General features: G+C 54.0%; 7 protein-coding genes across 7 annotated transcripts; 5 read left to right on the top strand and 2 right to left on the bottom strand.

Moving 5' to 3' along the window:
* Nucleotides 1-2,609: 2,609 nt before the first annotated feature.
* Nucleotides 2,610-4,801, top strand: PG985_015250 (g-protein coupled receptor; the record flags this gene model as incomplete). Its single annotated transcript, XM_066835016.1, has 4 exons — nucleotides 2,610-3,439; nucleotides 3,555-3,756; nucleotides 3,813-4,013; nucleotides 4,076-4,801. The coding sequence occupies 4 exons, from the start codon at nucleotides 2,610-2,612 to the stop codon at nucleotides 4,799-4,801; spliced, it is 1,959 nt and encodes a 652-aa protein (XP_066676219.1).
* A 713-nt stretch (nucleotides 4,802-5,514) lies between these two features.
* On the top strand, nucleotides 5,515-6,763 carry PG985_015249 (uncharacterized protein; the record flags this gene model as incomplete). The annotated part of the gene is made up of 3 exons (XM_066835015.1): nucleotides 5,515-5,989; nucleotides 6,074-6,123; nucleotides 6,194-6,763. 3 exons carry the CDS (start codon nucleotides 5,515-5,517, stop codon nucleotides 6,761-6,763), a joined length of 1,095 nt encoding a protein of 364 aa, XP_066676218.1.
* Nucleotides 6,764-7,053: 290 nt separating this feature from the next.
* PG985_015248 (uncharacterized protein) lies at nucleotides 7,054-8,102 on the bottom strand (the record flags this gene model as incomplete). Its single annotated transcript, XM_066835014.1, has 2 exons — nucleotides 7,054-7,808; nucleotides 7,895-8,102. 2 exons carry the CDS (start codon nucleotides 8,100-8,102, stop codon nucleotides 7,054-7,056), a joined length of 963 nt encoding a protein of 320 aa, XP_066676217.1.
* A 615-nt stretch (nucleotides 8,103-8,717) lies between these two features.
* Nucleotides 8,718-10,177, bottom strand: PG985_015247 (mitochondrial 37S ribosomal protein mS29; the record flags this gene model as incomplete). The annotated part of the gene is made up of 2 exons (XM_066835013.1): nucleotides 8,718-9,499; nucleotides 9,550-10,177. The coding sequence occupies 2 exons, from the start codon at nucleotides 10,175-10,177 to the stop codon at nucleotides 8,718-8,720; spliced, it is 1,410 nt and encodes a 469-aa protein (XP_066676216.1).
* A 388-nt stretch (nucleotides 10,178-10,565) lies between these two features.
* Nucleotides 10,566-11,173, top strand: PG985_015246 (ribosome biogenesis protein; the record flags this gene model as incomplete). Its single annotated transcript, XM_066835012.1, has 2 exons — nucleotides 10,566-10,737; nucleotides 10,821-11,173. 2 exons carry the CDS (start codon nucleotides 10,566-10,568, stop codon nucleotides 11,171-11,173), a joined length of 525 nt encoding a protein of 174 aa, XP_066676215.1.
* Nucleotides 11,174-12,763: 1,590 nt separating this feature from the next.
* On the top strand, nucleotides 12,764-15,370 carry PG985_015245 (Vacuolar transporter chaperone 4; the record flags this gene model as incomplete). The annotated part of the gene is made up of 3 exons (XM_066835011.1): nucleotides 12,764-13,339; nucleotides 13,408-15,027; nucleotides 15,089-15,370. The coding sequence occupies 3 exons, from the start codon at nucleotides 12,764-12,766 to the stop codon at nucleotides 15,368-15,370; spliced, it is 2,478 nt and encodes an 825-aa protein (XP_066676214.1).
* Nucleotides 15,371-16,207: 837 nt separating this feature from the next.
* Nucleotides 16,208-18,321, top strand: PG985_015244 (uncharacterized protein; the record flags this gene model as incomplete). Its single annotated transcript, XM_066835010.1, has 5 exons — nucleotides 16,208-16,393; nucleotides 16,476-16,582; nucleotides 16,665-16,767; nucleotides 16,885-17,409; nucleotides 17,488-18,321. 5 exons carry the CDS (start codon nucleotides 16,208-16,210, stop codon nucleotides 18,319-18,321), a joined length of 1,755 nt encoding a protein of 584 aa, XP_066676213.1.
* Nucleotides 18,322-19,210: the final 889 nt, after the last annotated feature.

The raw sequence follows: 19,210 nt of genomic DNA, 5'->3' as shown, positions 1-19,210 counted from the left end.
TCCGCCCTCAGCCGTTAACGTCATCAACCCCCCCAGGGAACTCTACTGGCGCGCATGCACGTGGTTTACGTTGTGAATAACAATATTCTGCGACAGCAGACCTTCTGAGCTTGTTCCTGGGCGCATTGGGATCTGAAACATATTGACATGAGCAGGGGTGGTTCGAAGCAAGGAGGCTAGGAGGCTAGACGTTCTCTTCGAGCCTCAACGCACATCGAGGCAGACCCCTCATGCCTCGCAGAGGGTTTCCCGATGAGAGGTCAATAACGCGAAGGACCATCCTCTAATTGAAATTGATCTGGATCAGGGGGAGCCAGGCAGTTTGGTCTTGCGTCGCTGTCAATATGCGTGCCGAAACTCGACTCTGGCCTCGAGACATGGTTGTGCAACCCGAGGCAAGGTCGAATTCAGCCTTCAGGTGGCAAGCAACGACTACCCGATGTGGCCATGGGTTGGGGGTCTCGCATTGGTCGGTTCAGTCGTTTGTTGCTACTGATCACCACCTACCTTGCTAGGATGGCAATGCAATCACCCAAACGGTGTGCATACATACATGCAGCCGTCATATTGCGTGGATGTGCGCTTTGGGTGAGGTCGTGTATTTCAATGCAGGTCATACGATGGGCTTGGTAGGTAGAGCGACGCTGCCAAGTTGGCAAACCACGATTCGGGCCAATGGCATGACGCGGAATTCTTCATGGGACGCCACAAACGGTAATGTCTGAGCGTCAAACGGCCGGGCCAGGCCTATCTGGGCGTCTCCTTCCACCGTTTAACCCCATGCCGGCATACTCATCAAGACAGGCGAATCCGGCTGCGACAAAATCGAGGAGAGAAGTAAATCGGTGAGGTGACCAGCCTGATGAAGTGATCGTCGTGGACTGCAAACTATGTCTCCAAATCGGGGCGCGTAGAGAGACCGGGACACAGGCATCTCTCGATCACTTGCTTCGGGTTTGGGGGGTTGAGGGCTTTATTACAAGCAGACCGCTTTCCCGTGCCTCCAATTCCCGTCCCGTTGGTCTGCAACGTCCCATAATGATCTCAAGCAGTAACGTAAGCAAACACCCATGCTTCCCTAGCAACGGCCCCAGCTGACGGCATACGCTAGGTATGCATGGCGCGACGACATGTGGTTGGTCCAGAGGCCCGGCTATGTCGTACAAAGCCGCAGTACATCCCCAGAACACGTCTACACTGTTCATGATTGGAAGAACTGCATATTATACGATGCTGTGTACGCACAGGCATCATGGCAGTCGGCAGTACCACGCAGCAGTAGGCAGGCAGGCAGGGAATGATGTATGAAAACTTTTTCCCGGAGGTGAGGTGGTGTGCCGGGTTCTATTCACCCCTCCCCCTTGGACTGATCAAACGCGAAGGGAATGGGCGGATAGGATATCAATGTATCGGACGAAGCAAGGGGCCCGACCTTGTCTGCGTGTTGTCGACATGGCAATCGCAAGTAGCATTTGGCGCATTCTCCAATTGGGTCCCTCGTGCTCCTCCTCTTCCTCCTCCTCTTATGACCATTTGCCATCAAATGCATCAAGAACTTCGTGAAGCTGTAAGATGTGTGTAGCTTTGCTCCGTAGATGAAAGGAAGCCTTGACCATTCCCCAGCTCTTGCGATGGAATGGGATAGGATGGGACGGACCAATCTTTGGTCTTTGATGATTGCCACCATGGGTCCTGGCAGGTGCCACTTTGCTGACATGCATGATACTCGTCTTTCTTGCCATGATTTCACAGGCTTGGGGGTTGGCAAGGATCAACTAATTGAACGAGCTTTCGTTTGGGGATGTATGCTTCATAATAAGGTGGACATGTATGTATGTACCTGGCAACAAACGATCATCAATTGGAACGAGCACGGAAGGGAAGAGAAGAGAAGTGCGACGGAATGGATCTCAGGTAGTACAACCTTATTGGGTTGGATAGTACCTGAACCAGCTGCTGGTCTAGCTCACGTTGACTACCGATGTATCTTCAACACATACTTCGTATGCCAGTGTCAACATACGGTTCGATTGTTGTAGCATGAAGACAGCAACCTTTATGACCCTTCATATAACTTCCAAAAGAGTCCAAGTAGCCTGCCTGAGCAGTGGCCGCCGACACAGTGTTGAGAAGGCCAGGCGTCCAGGTTTGCAGACAACTTCCTGCACTTCAAGAAACAAAATAGAAATGTTTCCCTGGTCTCCTTGCTTCCATCTGCACGTCACGGCTCTCCGGCCACGGTCTTTGCAGTCGTGTAACCAAAAGGGCGACTCGACGGGTCCCAAAGCGTTTGTACTTGGGCTCACCTCCCAAATAGGAAGATGCCATGAGTCTCGCCGTCTCCTCTTTTCTGTCTCTCTCCTATATTGTCTCTTCTTGGCTTTGCAGGTCGGGGCTAGGGCCTTGATGATTTGCACATCTACACGTAACCCGGCGGGAAAGCCATGATGCGGCTGCTTGCCTGCTAAGCTTAATCGCATTCCCATTCATTCGGTTGCGTCTATTGTCCTACATACAATCCTGATGTTACCTACCTACCTACCTACAACCTACAACGCATAACCCCGTTTTCTGCTTCATTCCTAACCCGCCCAACCTATGTATCGCTGATGATTCCACACCACTTTCATTCAGTCCTCGTCATCTTTACCTCGCCGGTTTTGCTTCATTCTCCTAAGCGCATTGCACGTCTACAGCTTCTACCCGGGCTAAATATCGGTGATACCTTCTTCACCTCGGATCAGCACCCACCTTTGATCCGCCGTCCTTGTTCTCTTCCTGTACCGTGTGTGTGTGTGCACGCTGTCATCCGTGACACAACCCAATCTCCAGATATTGTCACTATACCACAGCAGCAGGATTCACAAACCCGTTCTCTATGGTGGGTTCTCCCGACTAAATACGTTGTCGACCCACGCTTCTCGGCTCGATGCCGTTCAGCTTGGGCAACCCTTCATTGCTCTAATCTTGTAACCGTACTACGCAGGTTCTTGGGCGGTTTTCTTGGAGAAAAGACAGGCCTTGACGGTTCCACACCCGGTCGAGCTGGTCACTTGCCGCCGCCCAACTGGCTCGTCGAGTTTGCCAACAACAGTATGAGCTCCTATGGCGATGCAGTCATGGACAGCAGCGAAGCAAACTATGATACGGCGTTGTCGGAGCCCGAAGGACAGAGCAGGTTCGCGATTCTGACACGAGAGCAAGTCAACACCATTGTCATCTTCGAGAGAGTCGGTGCTTCGCTTTCCGTTACCGGAGTCCTGCTCATCCTGGTCGCGTTCGCCGCTTTCAAACGCTTACGCACAGTCCCAAACACCTTCATCATCTTCGCATCATTTGCCAACCTGGGCGCCAGCGTTGCCTGTCTCATCGGATATGCAGGAATCGAGGCAGGCCCGGATAGCGCCTTATGCCAAACCCAGGCCTTCATGTTTGAGATGTATGTCGCCAACCCCGCCTGCACACTACCCCCTCAAGATATCAAGATACGACGGGGAGGAAATTATCATGCGATGATGCCAAAGTCCTTGCTAATGTGTGTGTGTTCTCAAAAGGTTTATGCAATCCGATCCGTGGTGGTCCTTCGCCATGGCTGTCAATGTCTACATGGTCTTCTTCTTCGCTGCCAACCCGAACAGCTTCCTTGGGTACTGGTGGGCGTACTTTTGCATCTGCTACGGCATTCCGTTCATCCCGGCCGTGTGGCTGCTAGTGGCGCGCGGAGAAGACCGAACCCAGGTGTACGGGAACGCGACGGTATGCGGACCACGCCCTGAGACCCCAGGAATCACTGCAGGCTAACCTTGTCGCAGTTGTGGTGTTGGATTGATAAAGACTGGAGCAACCTGCGCATATACACATACTACCTGCCCATATGGGTGTGCATCCTCTTATCTACCTGTATCTATATCGCAGTAGGATACTACGTCTTCAAGCAGCGCAATCAGCTTCGCAATCTATCGCTTAGTAACCCTGCTGGAGATGTGCCGGCACCCCGGGACTCGGGGGAGAAGGTGAGTCTCCCGATGCCATGGAGTCATCTCCTACGTGGACGGTATTCTGACAATGGCATCAGAAGCTGTTCTCGAACGCTGCTATTATGGGTAGCATTGCGACAACCGAGGTGACGCAAACCACCAGTGTCCAACGAACCAACCCGAACAGCAGTGGACAGCCTAGGTCGCATACTGCCATCAACTGGTTCGATGGACCTGCGGAGGAACCCGACCAAGCCCGACTGGACCTGACGCCTGAACAGTCCACATCCCAGAGCCCGTACCACACTGTCACACGGATTACGGCCGATCCCGTTCCCAAGAAGTCGGTGTGGGCGCACTTGCGCAAGGCTTACACCCGCTGGTGTAGCAAGTTCAACAACATGGACCCAGTTAAGTTGGCATACCTCCGAACGTCCTTTGTCTTTGCCATATCGGTGCTCGTCACATGGACGCCAAGCTCCATCAATCGCATCCACGACCTCGTCAACCCTTACGAAGTCAGCTTCGGCATCAACTTGGCGGCAGGCATCGTGCTCCCGCTGCAGGGGGTCTGGAACTCGGTGATCTTCTTCTCCACCAGCTCGACTGCGTTGAAAGAAGAGATCCAGACCTTGAGAGATCGGGTCAAGGGCCTCCCTCGTGGTCACCTTGCCGCCAGCGCTGTAAGGGACGAGCGCGAGCGCGATCGCGCCGTGGAGCTGGAGCGGCGTGTCAACAGGGTCCGCAGCAAGGACGACTCAGGCAGTGAAGTCACAGGCAGTACTATGCGAGTTCTCCGAGATACCTCTTTGACGAGCCTGTGACACGAGTCGGATGGCTTGATGTATTGATTGGCCCAGCACCATGGAGCTTATGGGAGGAGGGCGCTTGTACAAAAGAAAGAACGAAAGAACGAACGAAAACGACATGAATGCTGCGTGGGTACGCACGCGACAGGAGTATTCCGGCGGATTTTGCTGTTTGGAATTACATGAATGGATATAACAATTGCTGGCTCGTTTGGCCAAGTCGGAGGGTATACCACTACAGGACAGGGGAGGAGGGTTGGCTCAGTGTCGCCCGCTATCCGGATTATGGACCAACGCTAATGTTTCGATAATACTGAAGGACAGGATACATGCAAGTTGTAAACTAGAGTCAGCCACGATAGGCAGTTAGATGGAGCAGCCTTCGACCAAAGCATAACAAGGGGAAGGTATCTCACGAAAAGAACCTCCGCATTTGCCTTCCCCAGTGCCGACGGGTAGATCCAGTCTGGAGTGCGGGGTTGGAAGGAAGGTATCCACAGAGTGTGCACAGTGTTCGAGTTGCATGATGCCCGTCTAGGGGATGTTTAAATACTCATGTAAGATATAAGTCGTTCGATACAATTCAATTTGTGTTTCAGCCACTCTTCGTACACGTTGTTGTTTGTGAAATCCCCAAGTCACGTACAGTGGAACCGCCTTCCCATTTCCCTTTTATTTTTCTTTCGCTATTATTGTCTGCCTGCTTCCCTGGACCGCAGCAGCAGACCATGGGCGACCACGATTCCCAGCCCGGCGGCGCGGCCGACCCCATGGCCGCGCCGAGGACGAAGAAGACGGCCGAGGATCTCTTCGAGCCGCACGTCCAGGCGCAGTATGACCCGAAGGCCGTCGAGCTCGTCGTGTGGGGCGCCAACTCGGACTCGCCGGCCCAGCACGAGGCCCCCCTCGCCGAGGTCCGCAAGAACCCCGCGCTCTACGCGCCGCCATGGTGCACTGACACGACGGGCTACGAGGGGGTCACCGACGACGCGGTAGCCTCCACCGACGGCCAGGCTCAGATCCCGGTTAAGGTTTACCGTCCCGACCCGGCCAAGTGGGGGGAGGGCCCCTACGGGGTTCATCTCAACTTTCACGGAGGCGGTCATGTACTAGGCGACCTAACGACCGATGCACTGCTGTGTCTGAACATGAGGGATGGCGCCGGCGTTGTTGTGGTGGACGTGAATTATCGGCATTGTCCTGGTAGGTTGCCCAGACCACGGGCCGTGGCTGGCTCAGCGTAGGCGAGCGATGTTTTGTTTGCTAACTCCTTGAATCCAAATCCAGAGGCTACTTGGGGCAAGGGTGTGGAAGATGGATGGGCTGCTGTTCAATGGGTATGTTGTCCGAATTATAAGTCCTTTCGGAAACACTGCAGCGCTACGGACACTAACACCAAGCCCAAAGGTCCGCAATTCGGCGGAGAAATTGAACATCAACCCAGACTCGGTATCGGTAGGCGGGATATCTGCCGGCGCCACCATCAGCTTGGTGCTGCAGCATCTGGCGAGGGACGCCGGCGTGCCCCTGAGACTGTGCATGGCCACGGTGCCGGGCACGGACAAGTCGCTCCTGTACGACGACCCGTCCGAGTCGCCGTACCCGTCCTTCAGCGAGTTCGCCAACGGGCCGGTCCTGCCCTTCGCCCGCATCCGGCTCTTCGGCGGCATCTGCTTCCCGCGGGACGAGCTGCCCGAGCGCCTCGCCCTGGTCCCCGAGTGGTGGACCTGCCCCCTCCAGGCCGACAACTTCCGGGGCCTCTGCGACACCTTCATCCGCACCGGCGCCGTGGACCCCTTGCGCGACGAGGCCGAGGCCTATGGCTTCAAGCTCGTCCAGGCTGGCAACGTCAAGGTCACGATGAAGCGCTACGTCGGGTGTCCGCACATGTGGATGTACTGGCGGCCCATGCCGCAGAAGCATGAATACGATCAGGACTCCATCCGGGCGCTAAAGGATGCGCATGGGGTGAAATGAAGGTTTTATTCAAGGGGCTCTTTGCTGCTTGAACTGCCGATTCTGGGGGAAGCCTGACTTATACGAAGTATTCACTGAGTAGCGACTGAGCGCAATCGTATGATTTCAGGGAACGGTGGTGTTTCTCGTAGCATTGCTAGTGTGTTCAATCGTTTATGACGATTTCGAGTACGATATCTTTTGTGAAGAATCAAACCTATGAATCATGTGCGATCAATAACCCCATCACATACAATACTGCTCTCTGCTCCCTTGCGCCTTTCGACTGCTTTTTTATCATTAAGCAGGTTTCACATGCGCTTGAAGAGAGCTAAGACATCTTCCTGACCATGTGCCAGCTCCTCTGCAGTCTTCCACATGCTATTCTTGAGCTCCGGCTTGATGTGGCTGCTAGCTAGAAGCGTCTTGATGCAGTCAAAAGTTCCGTCCCTCTTCGATAGCACAGCTGCGTGGAGTGGTGTGATGCATGCTGAGTCCTGGGCATTGACATCGGCACCATTGTCGACGAGAAGTGACACGACTGTCGGATGGCCCCAGGCAGCCGCCAGATGAAGAGCCGTGGCGCCTCCCTTAGATTGTGCATCGGTCAAGCCTCCAGCGGCAAGGACAGCACTGGCGACTTCGAGATGTCCAGATCTCGCGGCGATATGTAAAACGGTGTGTCCATGCGTTTCCTGGATCGCGAGACTGGCTCCTTTACGAATCAGTCTTTTACAGGCCAAGAGGTCGTTGTAGATGGCAGCCCAGTGCAGAGGCGTCCGATCCTGGGCATCTCCGGCGTTGATGTCAGCCCCGCGACGAAGTGCAGCTTCCAAGGTGTCGATCGAATGGGCGTGTACCGCCTGGTGAAGGAGAGTCTCCTTCGCATTGTTCTTGGTGGTGACGAGTACACCATGCGATGCAAGCATTGCGAGCATGCGAGCATGACCTTGTCGAGCGCCGACCATCAGGGGGGTGTTACCAGCCCGGTCGCGGGCGTCGAGGAATAGCTTCCGTAGGCCTTTCTGGGCCGAGGTGAACTCCAGCAGGCAGCGCATCAATGCAGCTATACAGCGATAGAGTGTCAGTCGATGTCCATACTAGAGTGGATGCGTGTTCATGTCCGAGAGGGACGGGTATGTCGCGACTTACCACGGCATTGCGGTGTACCGCCCCTGGCGCAATAGTGCCCAAGATGCTGCCCTTGGGCATCTTCGACCTGAACGATGACCTCCGCTGTGGTAACCTTCTCCCTCTCTGCCAACTGCTTCACGAGTAGGATCATCTCCAGGACTTTGCCCTTGTTGCCGTGCTGAAGCAGGTAAGCCTTCTCCTCCTCGGTTGCGTTGAAGTGAGCCATTGCGGTTAGTCGATCGCCGAGGAAAAAGGGGGTCGCCGATTCAACTGTTGGTAACAAATGGTTGGGCACTATAGTGTTGTCTTGATCTGCCTTTGAAGCAGTCGCCGGATATGAACGCGCTTGGAGAGTAATGGTGGTGAAGAAATTGGGGACAATTTATCGGCGATTATGGGTGCTATAAATACTGTCGTGTAGGGGTCCTATATTCACATCAAGAGGTGAATACTGCATCAGTACACACTCCATCAGCAATCTACATGCTCAGTATTGAATCCAATGTAGACTGTGTGATACCAAGGCACAGAGCTTTGACAAATATTGAAGTAGAAAGCTTCTTTGGAAATTGCACTGGTATACAGCCGATTAGCACTGAGGCTACTGCTCTTAAAATTGATTGGGTTCGGCCAGAAAAGGGGCAGGGGGCGCTTTGCCGTATAATGTCTTTGTACGTATTATACTCTCTTTGGGCTGGATGAGGCAGTAACAGCCAGTTGCGAATATTTTACTGATTCTTCACCGCAAGCGTTACTGAAGGCTTGTTGTACATTCATGAATCTATACATTCGTGTATTTACAATAGTACATGATAGCGCTATATGATTTGTCGACGCTGTGTTACAGCCTGGACACATACAGACTAGCCCTCTCCAGCTCGCCCAGGACTCCGTTTCCAGCGAGTGTCCATCTCTCACTGACGGTCTTCTCGTCTACTCTCATCCTCAAGACACCGCTTGCAGCCCAGTACTCCATGAGGGACCGCGCCTCAGGCTTGGAAATGCTCTTCACATCAAACACCTTGACGCCCTTCAGAGCCTCAAATACACGCTCGTCATACTTGGCATAAAAGGCGTCCCTCTCCGGAATGGGTAGTCCAGCCTGATCGGCGGCCGCCTGCTCGAGCGCCTTGTCCATGGACTTGACCTTGAGCGAGTTGCCCTTTGTCGTCACACCCACGATGGCTGCGCCGTTGGGGAAGTGGGTCTTGCCACCCAAAGCCTCCACAAACAGCCGAATGAGAGCAAGATCGTGGCTGTGGATCAGGTTGAAAGACGGGCTGCGGTAGTCGCTAATCCGCATAATGTGGCTCAGGCCATCAAGGGTGAACATAATGGGTGGCCGGCCGGGCTGGAGCAGTTCCTGCCACAGCGCATTGAAGATGGGCCAGGCGAACTCGGGTTCCTTGGTGGCGTTGGCAAGAGAGGCGAGGGACGAGTTGCGGGATACGGAGACGGGAAGATGGATGTGCTCCAGCTTGACAATCTCCTTTGAGAGAATCTCCTCGTTCGCAGAGCGGATAGCCTGCATAAGCTTGAGGATGTAGGAGGGATGCGAGAACTGCTCCGGGGTCGTTCGCGGTATAGGCGAGTAGTCGGTACGTGCTTCAACAAGATCTTGGGCTGGATCGAGTGTTAGCATACGTGAAATGACAGAGACAGAGGCTACTGACCTTCAGGGATGTTAATAACGACCATCTTGTTCATGAAACCCGCAGCCATGGTCTGCAGACCCAGCATACTCTTTCCGACGCCGCGCTCGCCTCCGATGACGGTCCTCACAGTCTCCTTGTTTCCCACCCGTTTAGTCAAGTCCCCTAGGAAGTCGACCGTGTCTTTCCTGACGAGCATATGCGGGCTTCTGAATAGACCCCAGTTCTGAGTTGGCTTGAAGGCCTCGACGGTCCTGAGCTGATCAACTAGGTCCGTTGGTAGGCTGACTATCTGGCCGACAGCAGCGGGATCGACCAATTTCTGGGCTTCTAATTCGGGCAAGCCCGATACCTTGAGAGCATTGTCATTGCTCAGTTGTATGCGCTTACGGAAGGCCTTTCGTTCGCCGGGTCCCGGGGGCTTCGATCTGTCGCCCCTGCCCTTCTTCTTCTTTCCCAGCACAAGTCGCTTTCCGGTGCGGACATGGCCCTTCATGGAAAAGCTGTTGTCATCCTTGGCGAGGAGTGTGGCCGAGGTCGTGAAGGCGGCTACCGAAGTGGGTGCTTTGAAGGATGTAAGCGAGGAGGGGGCCAGCAGCCGATGTGTAGACGGGCGCCCAAGACAGCGCCAGCAATTCGCTGTCGCCATTGTGTCGTCGTGACTTGAACGCCGTCTCTGCGACTTCAAGAAATTCTGAGCTTGATCTTTCAATCAATTGAGCTTAGGTCGATCCAACCCCAGTCCCAAAATTCTGGGAGCTCATTGGGGACTGACAGCCACCGGGCTGTATCGGTACCGGAAGAATGGGGCCTCCGGCGCAAAGCGTAAAGGTCAATTAGGTACATTGGTCAAAAGGTACTTAGCTTATCGACTCCCAATCAGCACGCGCTATTCTTATCATATCAGCCATAGTGGGACAAAAAGTTCGAACTTACAAAATTTCCGGGATCGCAAAGTCAGGCGCCCAGTGTTGAAGATCTCGTAACAACAGTGCTGCGTGAAAGGCCAATCTACATCATCGCCAACTCTGCCCGCCATGGCCGCCACAAAACCCAAGCTGGACATCACCGTCGATAAGCCGACACCTTACACCTTCGACCTCGGCCTCCTCCTTGCGAACGACCCCAATCCTCTGCCGCCTTCCACTTCGTCCGGAGATCTCGAGGAACGCCTCGCAGCGACTGCACGAGATGGCGCACAGGCTCTGAGTATGTGCCAAACCCTTTTCGTCTGGCTCGACTGTAGCAGGCCTGACTTGCGCAACATTTTTCACTGACCGAATACCGTTTAGTTAACCAAATGCTCACCACCCTCCCGTTATCATCTACGCCGGCCGGTGTGCTCCTCACGTTACCACAGGTTTCCACTCGCTTGCCGAGAGAGAAGCCACTTCCGGCGGCGAAGGAGAAGACCAAATGGCAGCAATTCGCCGAGCGCAAGGGCATCAAGCCCAAGACTCGCGAGCAGCGGCGCGAAAAGAGCCGAACCTTCAACGAGGACAAGGGCGAATGGGAAAAGACCTGGGGCTACAAGGGCAAGCGCAAGGAAGGCACCGTGCCCGACGACTGGGTGGTTGAGGTCAACGAGAAGACGGAGAGGGAAGCGGAAGAGAAGAAGAACCAGAGGAAGAAGAGAAAGGTTTAAGGTGGCCCTGTGTGTTCTGGCGATGGTCTCTGAAGCTGTTGCTTTCGCCTACTGCTGCTGCGTTTCGTCGTTACGTATTCATCGCCCTCCAGGGCTGGCGTTCTGGGACTGCATTGAGGGCGTTAGGTTCACAGGATGGAAAATCGAAATACCACAGATGACAAACACCTTGTCGAACTCGCGACTTGGTGTTCCAAACCGATGCCTATCCTTGATCGCATCGTGATTACTTGCATGCATAGTAGCAAACACATGAAATTAGGTAGTACTGAACCACGTTATTTTGCGCATGCACCGTATAACGTAGAACGTCGGGGTCAAGTTTACCTAGGTACAAACTAATGGCCAGCATGAACCGATAAAACTATCAGTTCCGGACTATACGCCGCTCCCAGAATTGATTGAGAAGTGCCATCCTAGTATGCTTAGAGTGTGGGGTTGGGGGGGCTCTATTCGATTGGTCAATGAAGCCTAGGTGTATCGTTAGATCTAGCCTGGAAAGTAAACAAAACAACATTGAATAGACGAAGTATTTGTACTGTATGTACAGGCATTGCATTCTAAACTCATTTATGTAATACAAGAGTACCTATGAAACTTCTCATTATCCAAAGTGGGCTTATGAAGCTGACGTTGGGATCATTGCGCTGCAGCAGCTTGGACTTTTGGTCAGATCGTCACCCGATTACTTATGTAGTAGGTATGCAAATCCAGTGATTTCAACCACAAATAATTCTGATGTCTCTCAGGACTCAGACTGCTGCACCGGGGATGCAGCAGGAATCCCGTTAGCGCAAGCGGGTGTTCGCAGGTGGTTCGTTTACTTTTTTTGAGGAGCCTACAGGCCCGGTAACGTCACTCTCGGTGGATTAGTGGGGGCTCAGTGGCAGACACGTGCTGCAACAGGAGGCTCGAATTGGCCAATGGCTCTGGAAGCCTTGTCGTTTTTTGGTAGCAGGGATGGCAGAGCTCCGTCACGGTGGGGATCTTTCGATGGTTGCTGCTCGACTACAAACCACCATATGCAGAGAGAAGCTTGTCTTTTGTTGATGAACCTCGCTCGGCTTCCTTGCCTATTTGCTGTCGAACCCGACATCGAATCTTTTGTCATCTCGTAATTGCTATCCCTCCCCTCCGCCTTTGCCGTTCTCACCAGTTAGCAAGTGAGAAAGGGGAAAGAAGGAGTCTTGGATATTCGCGCAGGTTCGTTGCCTATCCAGTCAAGCTTTCCAATCGGGTTGTTTTTTCGAAGCCTCCAGTCAGAGGGAGACGAGAGGTATTTGATAGTAAGTATACATACCCATCTGCCCACCTACGCCTACACAATTCTGCATACCGTACTTCTTCTTCCCTCAAGTATTTATGGACGCTTGCCAGGGCCATACCTGTGTCTGAGCGCAGGCACTTCTTGTTAGTCGGTTGCTAAGCCAGCCAACGCATTTCTTCACGTACGGGAGCCACCTGCATTCGTCAGTCTTGTTGTTGTTGCGTTTTCTTTTCTCCCTCCTACCGCCGTATCCCCAATCTATGTCGGTCCAGCCACTACATCTGCCACATATGTCTCTTCCTACTGCATGCATATGATCTCCCATGCTGATTATAGAAGACCTCCAAACCCAGAAGAAATCTTGGATCTCTCCCCGCCACGGTCACCATCCCAGTTGGCGCGCCAAGCCAGGCCTCATCGTCATGAAGTTCGGAGAACAACTTCGCACGAGTGTCATCTCGGAATACCAGTGGTACTACGTCGATTACGATGACCTCAAGGAGCAACTGAAGAAGGCCTCCGGCCCCCCTGTCCGAGACGAATCCGCCCCTGGCCCCTCAGAGCCATCCAAGAACAAGCAGAAGGCCCCGAAGCAGGAGTGGGCTGAAAATGACGAAGCCAGATTCCTCCAGAGACTCGACGAGGAACTCGAGAAAGTCTATAACAAAACCCAGGTCAAGACCTCCGAAATTCAGCGTCGCATAATGTGGGAAGAGAAGGAGGTCGACAGCCTGGTCAAGAGAATGCACGATCGCGGTCCGAACGAGCCCGGTCCTGCCGAGGAAGAGTTCGTCGCGCGGGAGGAATTCATCAGCGACATCATTGCCGACGTTCACGATCTCGCCAAGTTCGTACAGATCAATTACACAGCATTTTATAAGATCATTAAGAAGCACGATGTGAGTCCCGCCGCTTCACCGTCCCTATGGAAAGCCACGAGCTCTGGCTAACAGTTCCCTCCCTATAGAAAGTGACTGGTTGGTATCTCAAGCCTGTGTGGGAAACCAGACTGAAGTCCAAGCCCTTCTACCGCGAGGACTACGATCGCGATGTTGTCAAACTCTCGAAGATGTACGACAACGTCCGTACGAGAGGCAACCCCGTCAAGGGCGACAGTTCTGCCGGTGGCAGTCAGGCCAGCTTCGTTCGCCAGACAACCAAATATTGGGTCCACCCGGACAATGTCACCGAGTTGAAGCTTATCATCTTGAAGCATCTGCCTGTGCTTGTTTTCAACGCTAAGAAGGAGTTCGAGCAGGCTGACTCGGCCATTACCTCTATTTACTACGACAACCCAGAAAAATGGGATCTCTACGAAGGCCGACTGAAGAAGACCGAGGGTGCCGAGGCTATTCGACTACGATGGTACGGTGGCATGCAAAACGACCAGATCTTCGTCGAGAGAAAGACGCATCGTGAGGATTGGACCGGAGAGCAATCCGTTAAGGCTCGTTTCAACGTCAAGGAGAAGAACGTCAACTCGTACATGCGAGGCGACCTTCTACCAGCTGCTCTGCTCGAAAAGGCCCGTAAAGAGGGCAAGAAGCAGGAAAAGCAAATCGCCGAAGAAGAGCGATTGGCCCAGGAGGTGCAATACTCTGTTCTGAAGAAGAATTACAAGCCGGTCTGCAGATCGTTCTATAACCGGACTGCTTTCCAGCTCCCGGCTGACGCCCGAGTCCGTATTTCATTGGACACGGAGCTTTCGATGGTCCGCGAAGATAACCTGGACGGCGTGGCTCGCGCTGGCAAGAACTGGAGGCGAACGGACATTGGCATTGATTACCCGTTCTCTCAGCTTCCTGCCAAGGATATTGTCAGATTCCCTTACGCTGTCCTGGAAGTGAAGCTGCAGACGCAGCACGGACAGGAACCTCCGGAGTGGGTGCGGGAATTGATTGCGAGTCACCTCGTAGAGGCTGTCCCCAAGTTCTCCAAGTTCATCCATGGATGTGCTTCCTTGTTCCCCGACCGTATCAAGCTCTCGCCCTACTGGATGCCCCAGATGGACGTCGACATCCGGAAACCAGCCAGCAAGGACTTTGGCATCCGCCGGCCTGCTCACTCCTCTGGCAGCGGTTCGACATCAGATGCCGATGACGACGACGACGATTACGACTCAGATGACGAAGAAGCTGGGCACAACGGTGCGCCCGGCGACCATAGCAATGGAGAGCCAGGCACAAGGGACCAGGCTGTCGCTGCTGCTGTTGCTGATCTCGAGGATCAGACGGCAAGCCACGCCACTGCAGATGCGGACTATCTTCTGTATGATTCGGAAGACGAAGATTCCGATCTGGATGATGCGTTGGAGGAGTCGAGGAGGGTCGGTGGCTGGACGTACTACTCGGCGCTTGGAAAGAAGTATGCACGAGCTGCAGGCCAGGGGACCTGGACGGTACTGAAGACTATTTTGCCGCATCCCCAAGGAACCACGGTGCCGGTCAGCAACCGCCAACAGATGTTCTTCGGCGACCAGGTTGTTTCGACGAAGAAGGTGAAAGCACCGAAGGGGAAGAAGATCTACGTCCCGGTCAGAGTAGAGCCCAAGGTGTATTTTGCCGCCGAGAGAACATTCCTAGGATGGGTAAGTCTACGTGATTCTCCGATGCTTCCCCGAGCAGGACAAGGCTAACAAGACGGCGTAGCTTGAATTTTCGATTTATATCGGCACCATCGCCGTCACCTTGCTGAACTTTGGCACGAAGCCTAGCCTCGTGTCGTTCATCGTAGCCGGGGTCTTTACGCTCCTGGCCATTCTTGCTCTTTGCTACTCGGTGGCCATCTATCTGTACAGAAGCGGTGCCATCCGAGAGCGGAAGGCGGCCAAGTTCTACGACAAGTGGGGGCCTAGTGTGCTCTGCGTGTCCTTGTTCATTGCGGTGGGTTTGAACTTTGTATTCGAGGGTAGGGAAAGGGAGATGTGGTGAGGGTTTTTAAAAATGCCAGTTTGTATCATTGTCTTGAACGCCCCATGAGATTGGATAAGGGCTGAGCGTCTGCTGGCCACTTTGGGTATTCATTGTTGTACACTACCTATTTCCGCAGCAGTTATTTGGAACCATAGCTCTGTCGATAGCATATCCTGCTTTAGGCTGTATATTAATTGAAGCGCTTTGACGGCAGTTCTTGTTTTTGTTCCAACCTCGTCCTAGAGAAGCGCCGCTACGGGGAATCGGCAGAAGCGCCGGGGGCCCTTTGTGCCCTTGGGGGTTGCCATTGGCGGGATATACCGGTATACAAGATCAGTCTGGACCGTAACAAGACATGCAGGCAAGCAGAAACTCGTAGATGCTTCTGAGCCGGCCCATTCGGCGGCGAGCTTATATTGAGGCAGGGTGCGAAGGTTCTACGTTGCTGGCCAAGATGCTCGCTGACGGGGCCAAGCACGGGGGCGGGGAATCGAAGACGGCCCACTGGATGTGTGTGGTGCGCCCCTCCAAAACCTGCATCACGATATGGGCCCCTGGAGAGTTGCGGAAGGGCCGCTCTCGATGTCTCGGGTCGTGTCTCGGAGAGTTCCGCCGTGCTGAGTAAGTTCCTGTGTTTACGCGTAGTAGTACGGAGTACCTAAGTCAGATCCCGAGTCGGACGGTGCGTGTACTAACCGGCCGAAAGTATAAACATGTGGACCATCCTGCGACGTGTTTAGCTCCCTCCTGCCGTTCTCAACTTGGTACCTCTCCCTCCACCCCCTTGGCAAGTCTGAAAACGGCTGGATTTGCCCCTGAGCACTTCCCGAGGCAATTCATTCCCCTCTCCCAACCATGGCCGCAGCGGCAGCCATCGACACCCCGTTCGGGCACTCGCTGCCGCCGGAGGGGCCGCACACTGTCACCATGCACGCCCCCGGCTGGACAACGGCCCTTAGGTTCCGCGACGGGGATCTGACTATTATCAACCAGCTCAAGTCCATCTACCCTCGCTTCTTCCCCTTCGGACCCGCCGCCCAGGTACCACCACCCAGACCCCCTCCCTTCTTGCCGGCTGAAAGCTACCTGCTGACACGGCATCCTTCCTCTTCTCCCCGCCTAGCTTACCGCAGAGATATCCAAGAGGATCGGTCTGAAAGAAGGCCACTCGGTAGTCGCTTTCCTCTCTCCCGACGTCTGGGCTTCTAATCGGGAGCATGCCGTCTCAGAGTAAGTGAATCTCAGTCTTTCCGTGCGTGGTCTTACTTCTGCAATGTGTCCAACATTCATTATCTGATCTCCACTCTCGCAGGTGGAGGAAGGACAAGAGGCTCAAGGAAGAGGACATGAAGTACCATGTGGTCGAGATCGCCGACGTGAGGCTTTATGCCGTCGAGTTTCACATATCCAAGATGGTCAGTATGCAGCTGGCTCTCGTGATGCCGCCGGGCCTCCCTGTCAACGATATTGGGGCCTAAGAAGCCGGTGTCCTGTTGCCTGTGTTTCTATCTGCTAAGACTCATAGGGTGTAGATGGGCGCCATCTTCATGTGGCAACATGCGGGCTTGACCTTCAGCACACGTTTGGCAGAACACCTACTTCCTCGAGCAGATACTTTCGTATACCTAGGGGAGTTTCAGGACGAGCAGGGCGTCCCGACTCCGACGTACTTGCCCGAGGTGGAAAGCCACGAGCTCCTTTGCAAACGCATCGCTGGACTCCTGATGCGTGCCTGTGTAGAGGAGCCAAAGCAGCCTGTCAAACCCGACGACGTCTACCTCTACCAGACGGGTATGGCCGCCATCGTGCGCTTCCACGAGATTGCAGTCAAAGTGCGGCCCTTCCCGGTTGTCGTGTTCGGTGCCGTCTTCCACAGCACGTGGCATTATTTCGAAGAGGAGCCGGCGGGCATGAAGCATTACGGCCAGTGCGGTGACGACGACGTGAACGAGTTTGGGAAGTACCTCGAAGGTGGTGGGAAATGCAGCTATGTGTTCACTGAATTCCCTTCCAACCCTGTCTTGGTGAGCGCAGATCTGATTAGATTGCGGCAACTTGTAAGTGGCTCACTCGAGTACTGTCCCCAACACAAATAGAAGATTGGCGGTTGATTAACGCTGATGTCAAACCCACAGGCTCAAAGACATGGCTTCTACATAGTTGTCGACGAAACCGTGGGTAGCTTCTGCAACGTCGACGCCCTCCCTGTCGCCGATGCTGTCATCACGTCTCTCACCAAGTCCTTTTCTGGCTATGCCGACGTCATGGCCGGCTCCGTGGCCCTGAACCCAAATGCCGCTAGCTACAAAGATCTGAAGCCCATTTTCACCGAGGCCTTCCGTAACGAGCTGTTCGCGGCCGATGCGAGCCACCTCCTCAAAAACAGCGACGACTACCTCCCCCGCTCCGTCATCCTCAACCGCAACGCGGCCGCCATGGCCGCCTACCTCCAGACGCAGGCAGAAGACCCCAAAGTGCCGCTGACCAAGGTCCTCTACCCTGGCTACGCCTCAAGCGCCGCGAACCTAGAGCCGTTTCTCCGCAAGTCGACTCGCGACTTTCCGGAGCCCGGGTACGGCTGTTTGTTCTCGGTCGAGTTCGAGACGGCCGAGCAGACCAAGACGTTCTACGACAACCTCGCCTTCCACCAGGGCCCCCACCTCGGCGCACACATGACGCTGACGATGCCGTACAACGCCATGGTGCTGGGACGCTCGGATCCGGAGTACCACGCCTCCTACGGGCTGAGCCCCAACCAGATCCGCTTCAGCGCCGGACTTGAGGACCAGGATTTTCTGGTCGCAGTGTGCCAGAAGGCGATGACTGCGCTCCTGGAAGCCGGCGTCCAGGTCAAAGAAGGTGGCGATCTGGCTAGCGAGATGATTGCCGGGGCAGCTGGCGTGGAGGCTATGGTGGCAGGCGAGGAAGTCAAGACGGGGTTGGATCTTATGGGCGGCAGTGGTGTTTAGTACGCCTACCCTTTGTGTGCGGTTTCTACTGTTTCTGTTTCTGCTAGAGTCAGCATGAGATAAACCTTGGAGATAGAGAAGACAGGGAGGGTACTTACTTGTTGATTTCAATAAAACAGGTGAACTGGGCATCATTTACCCACAAGTTCACATTGCGGCTTTCCGCTATCGAAGAAGATGTGTGCATCAAAATATGTTGTGAAATATTCTTGTGCCTTGCCTTGCCTCGCTCTTGCCCCCTTTATGATTAGTCTTTCTCCTTCTGATCGTGAATATCCTCTCCAAACCCCTCTTATTGGATATTGACTTTCCTGATTCTACTCAGTTTCCAGTAAGTTATGTATCTTCCCCAGTCAAACAACCTGTCCGCTGTAACCCCTCATCGTGACAGGCGTAGTTACTTGGACAGAGTAGTAGTTCTCAACACTGTACTCCCTTCCAAATAGGCATCCATATTCACCAAAACTTTGGCTCACTATCATATATTTGCATGCCCTGTAAGTTGGTCACTATCATAGGTAGGCAGTCCATGCTTTCAGGAGGCCATAGGCTATTGATGCTATGAGATCTTCCAATGTTTGAGCAGTTCACCAGTGACTGGTCCCGTTACCGTGCAACTAATGGTGAGGGGGCATCACGAGGGACTCTCCAGTGCGTTGTCTTTGTGACTCATTCGTAGTTGTGAAGCCATCCCTTGACGCGTCGCCTCTCTCATCTACCCTCTCAGCTTTATGCTCGTCGCGACTCCCTGTTCTTCCGTCGCCATCAAGATGCCTGTTCATCTGAACAAATGAGAGCATTCTATCGCGACTGCTTCTTTTCTTAACACTCCAACCGTCTTATCGCCCACCCCCTTTCAAGACGTTGTACTGGATCATCACCTTCGCCC

The sequence above is a fragment of the Apiospora marii genome, assembly GCF_038362585.1.
Source record: "Apiospora marii strain CBS 49790 chromosome Unknown utg000013l_segment0_segment0, whole genome shotgun sequence".
Lineage (NCBI taxonomy): Eukaryota > Fungi > Ascomycota > Sordariomycetes > Amphisphaeriales > Apiosporaceae > Apiospora > Apiospora marii.
The sequence above is the reverse complement of the archived record's forward strand: the minus strand, read 5'-3'. Positions and strand labels throughout refer to the sequence as shown.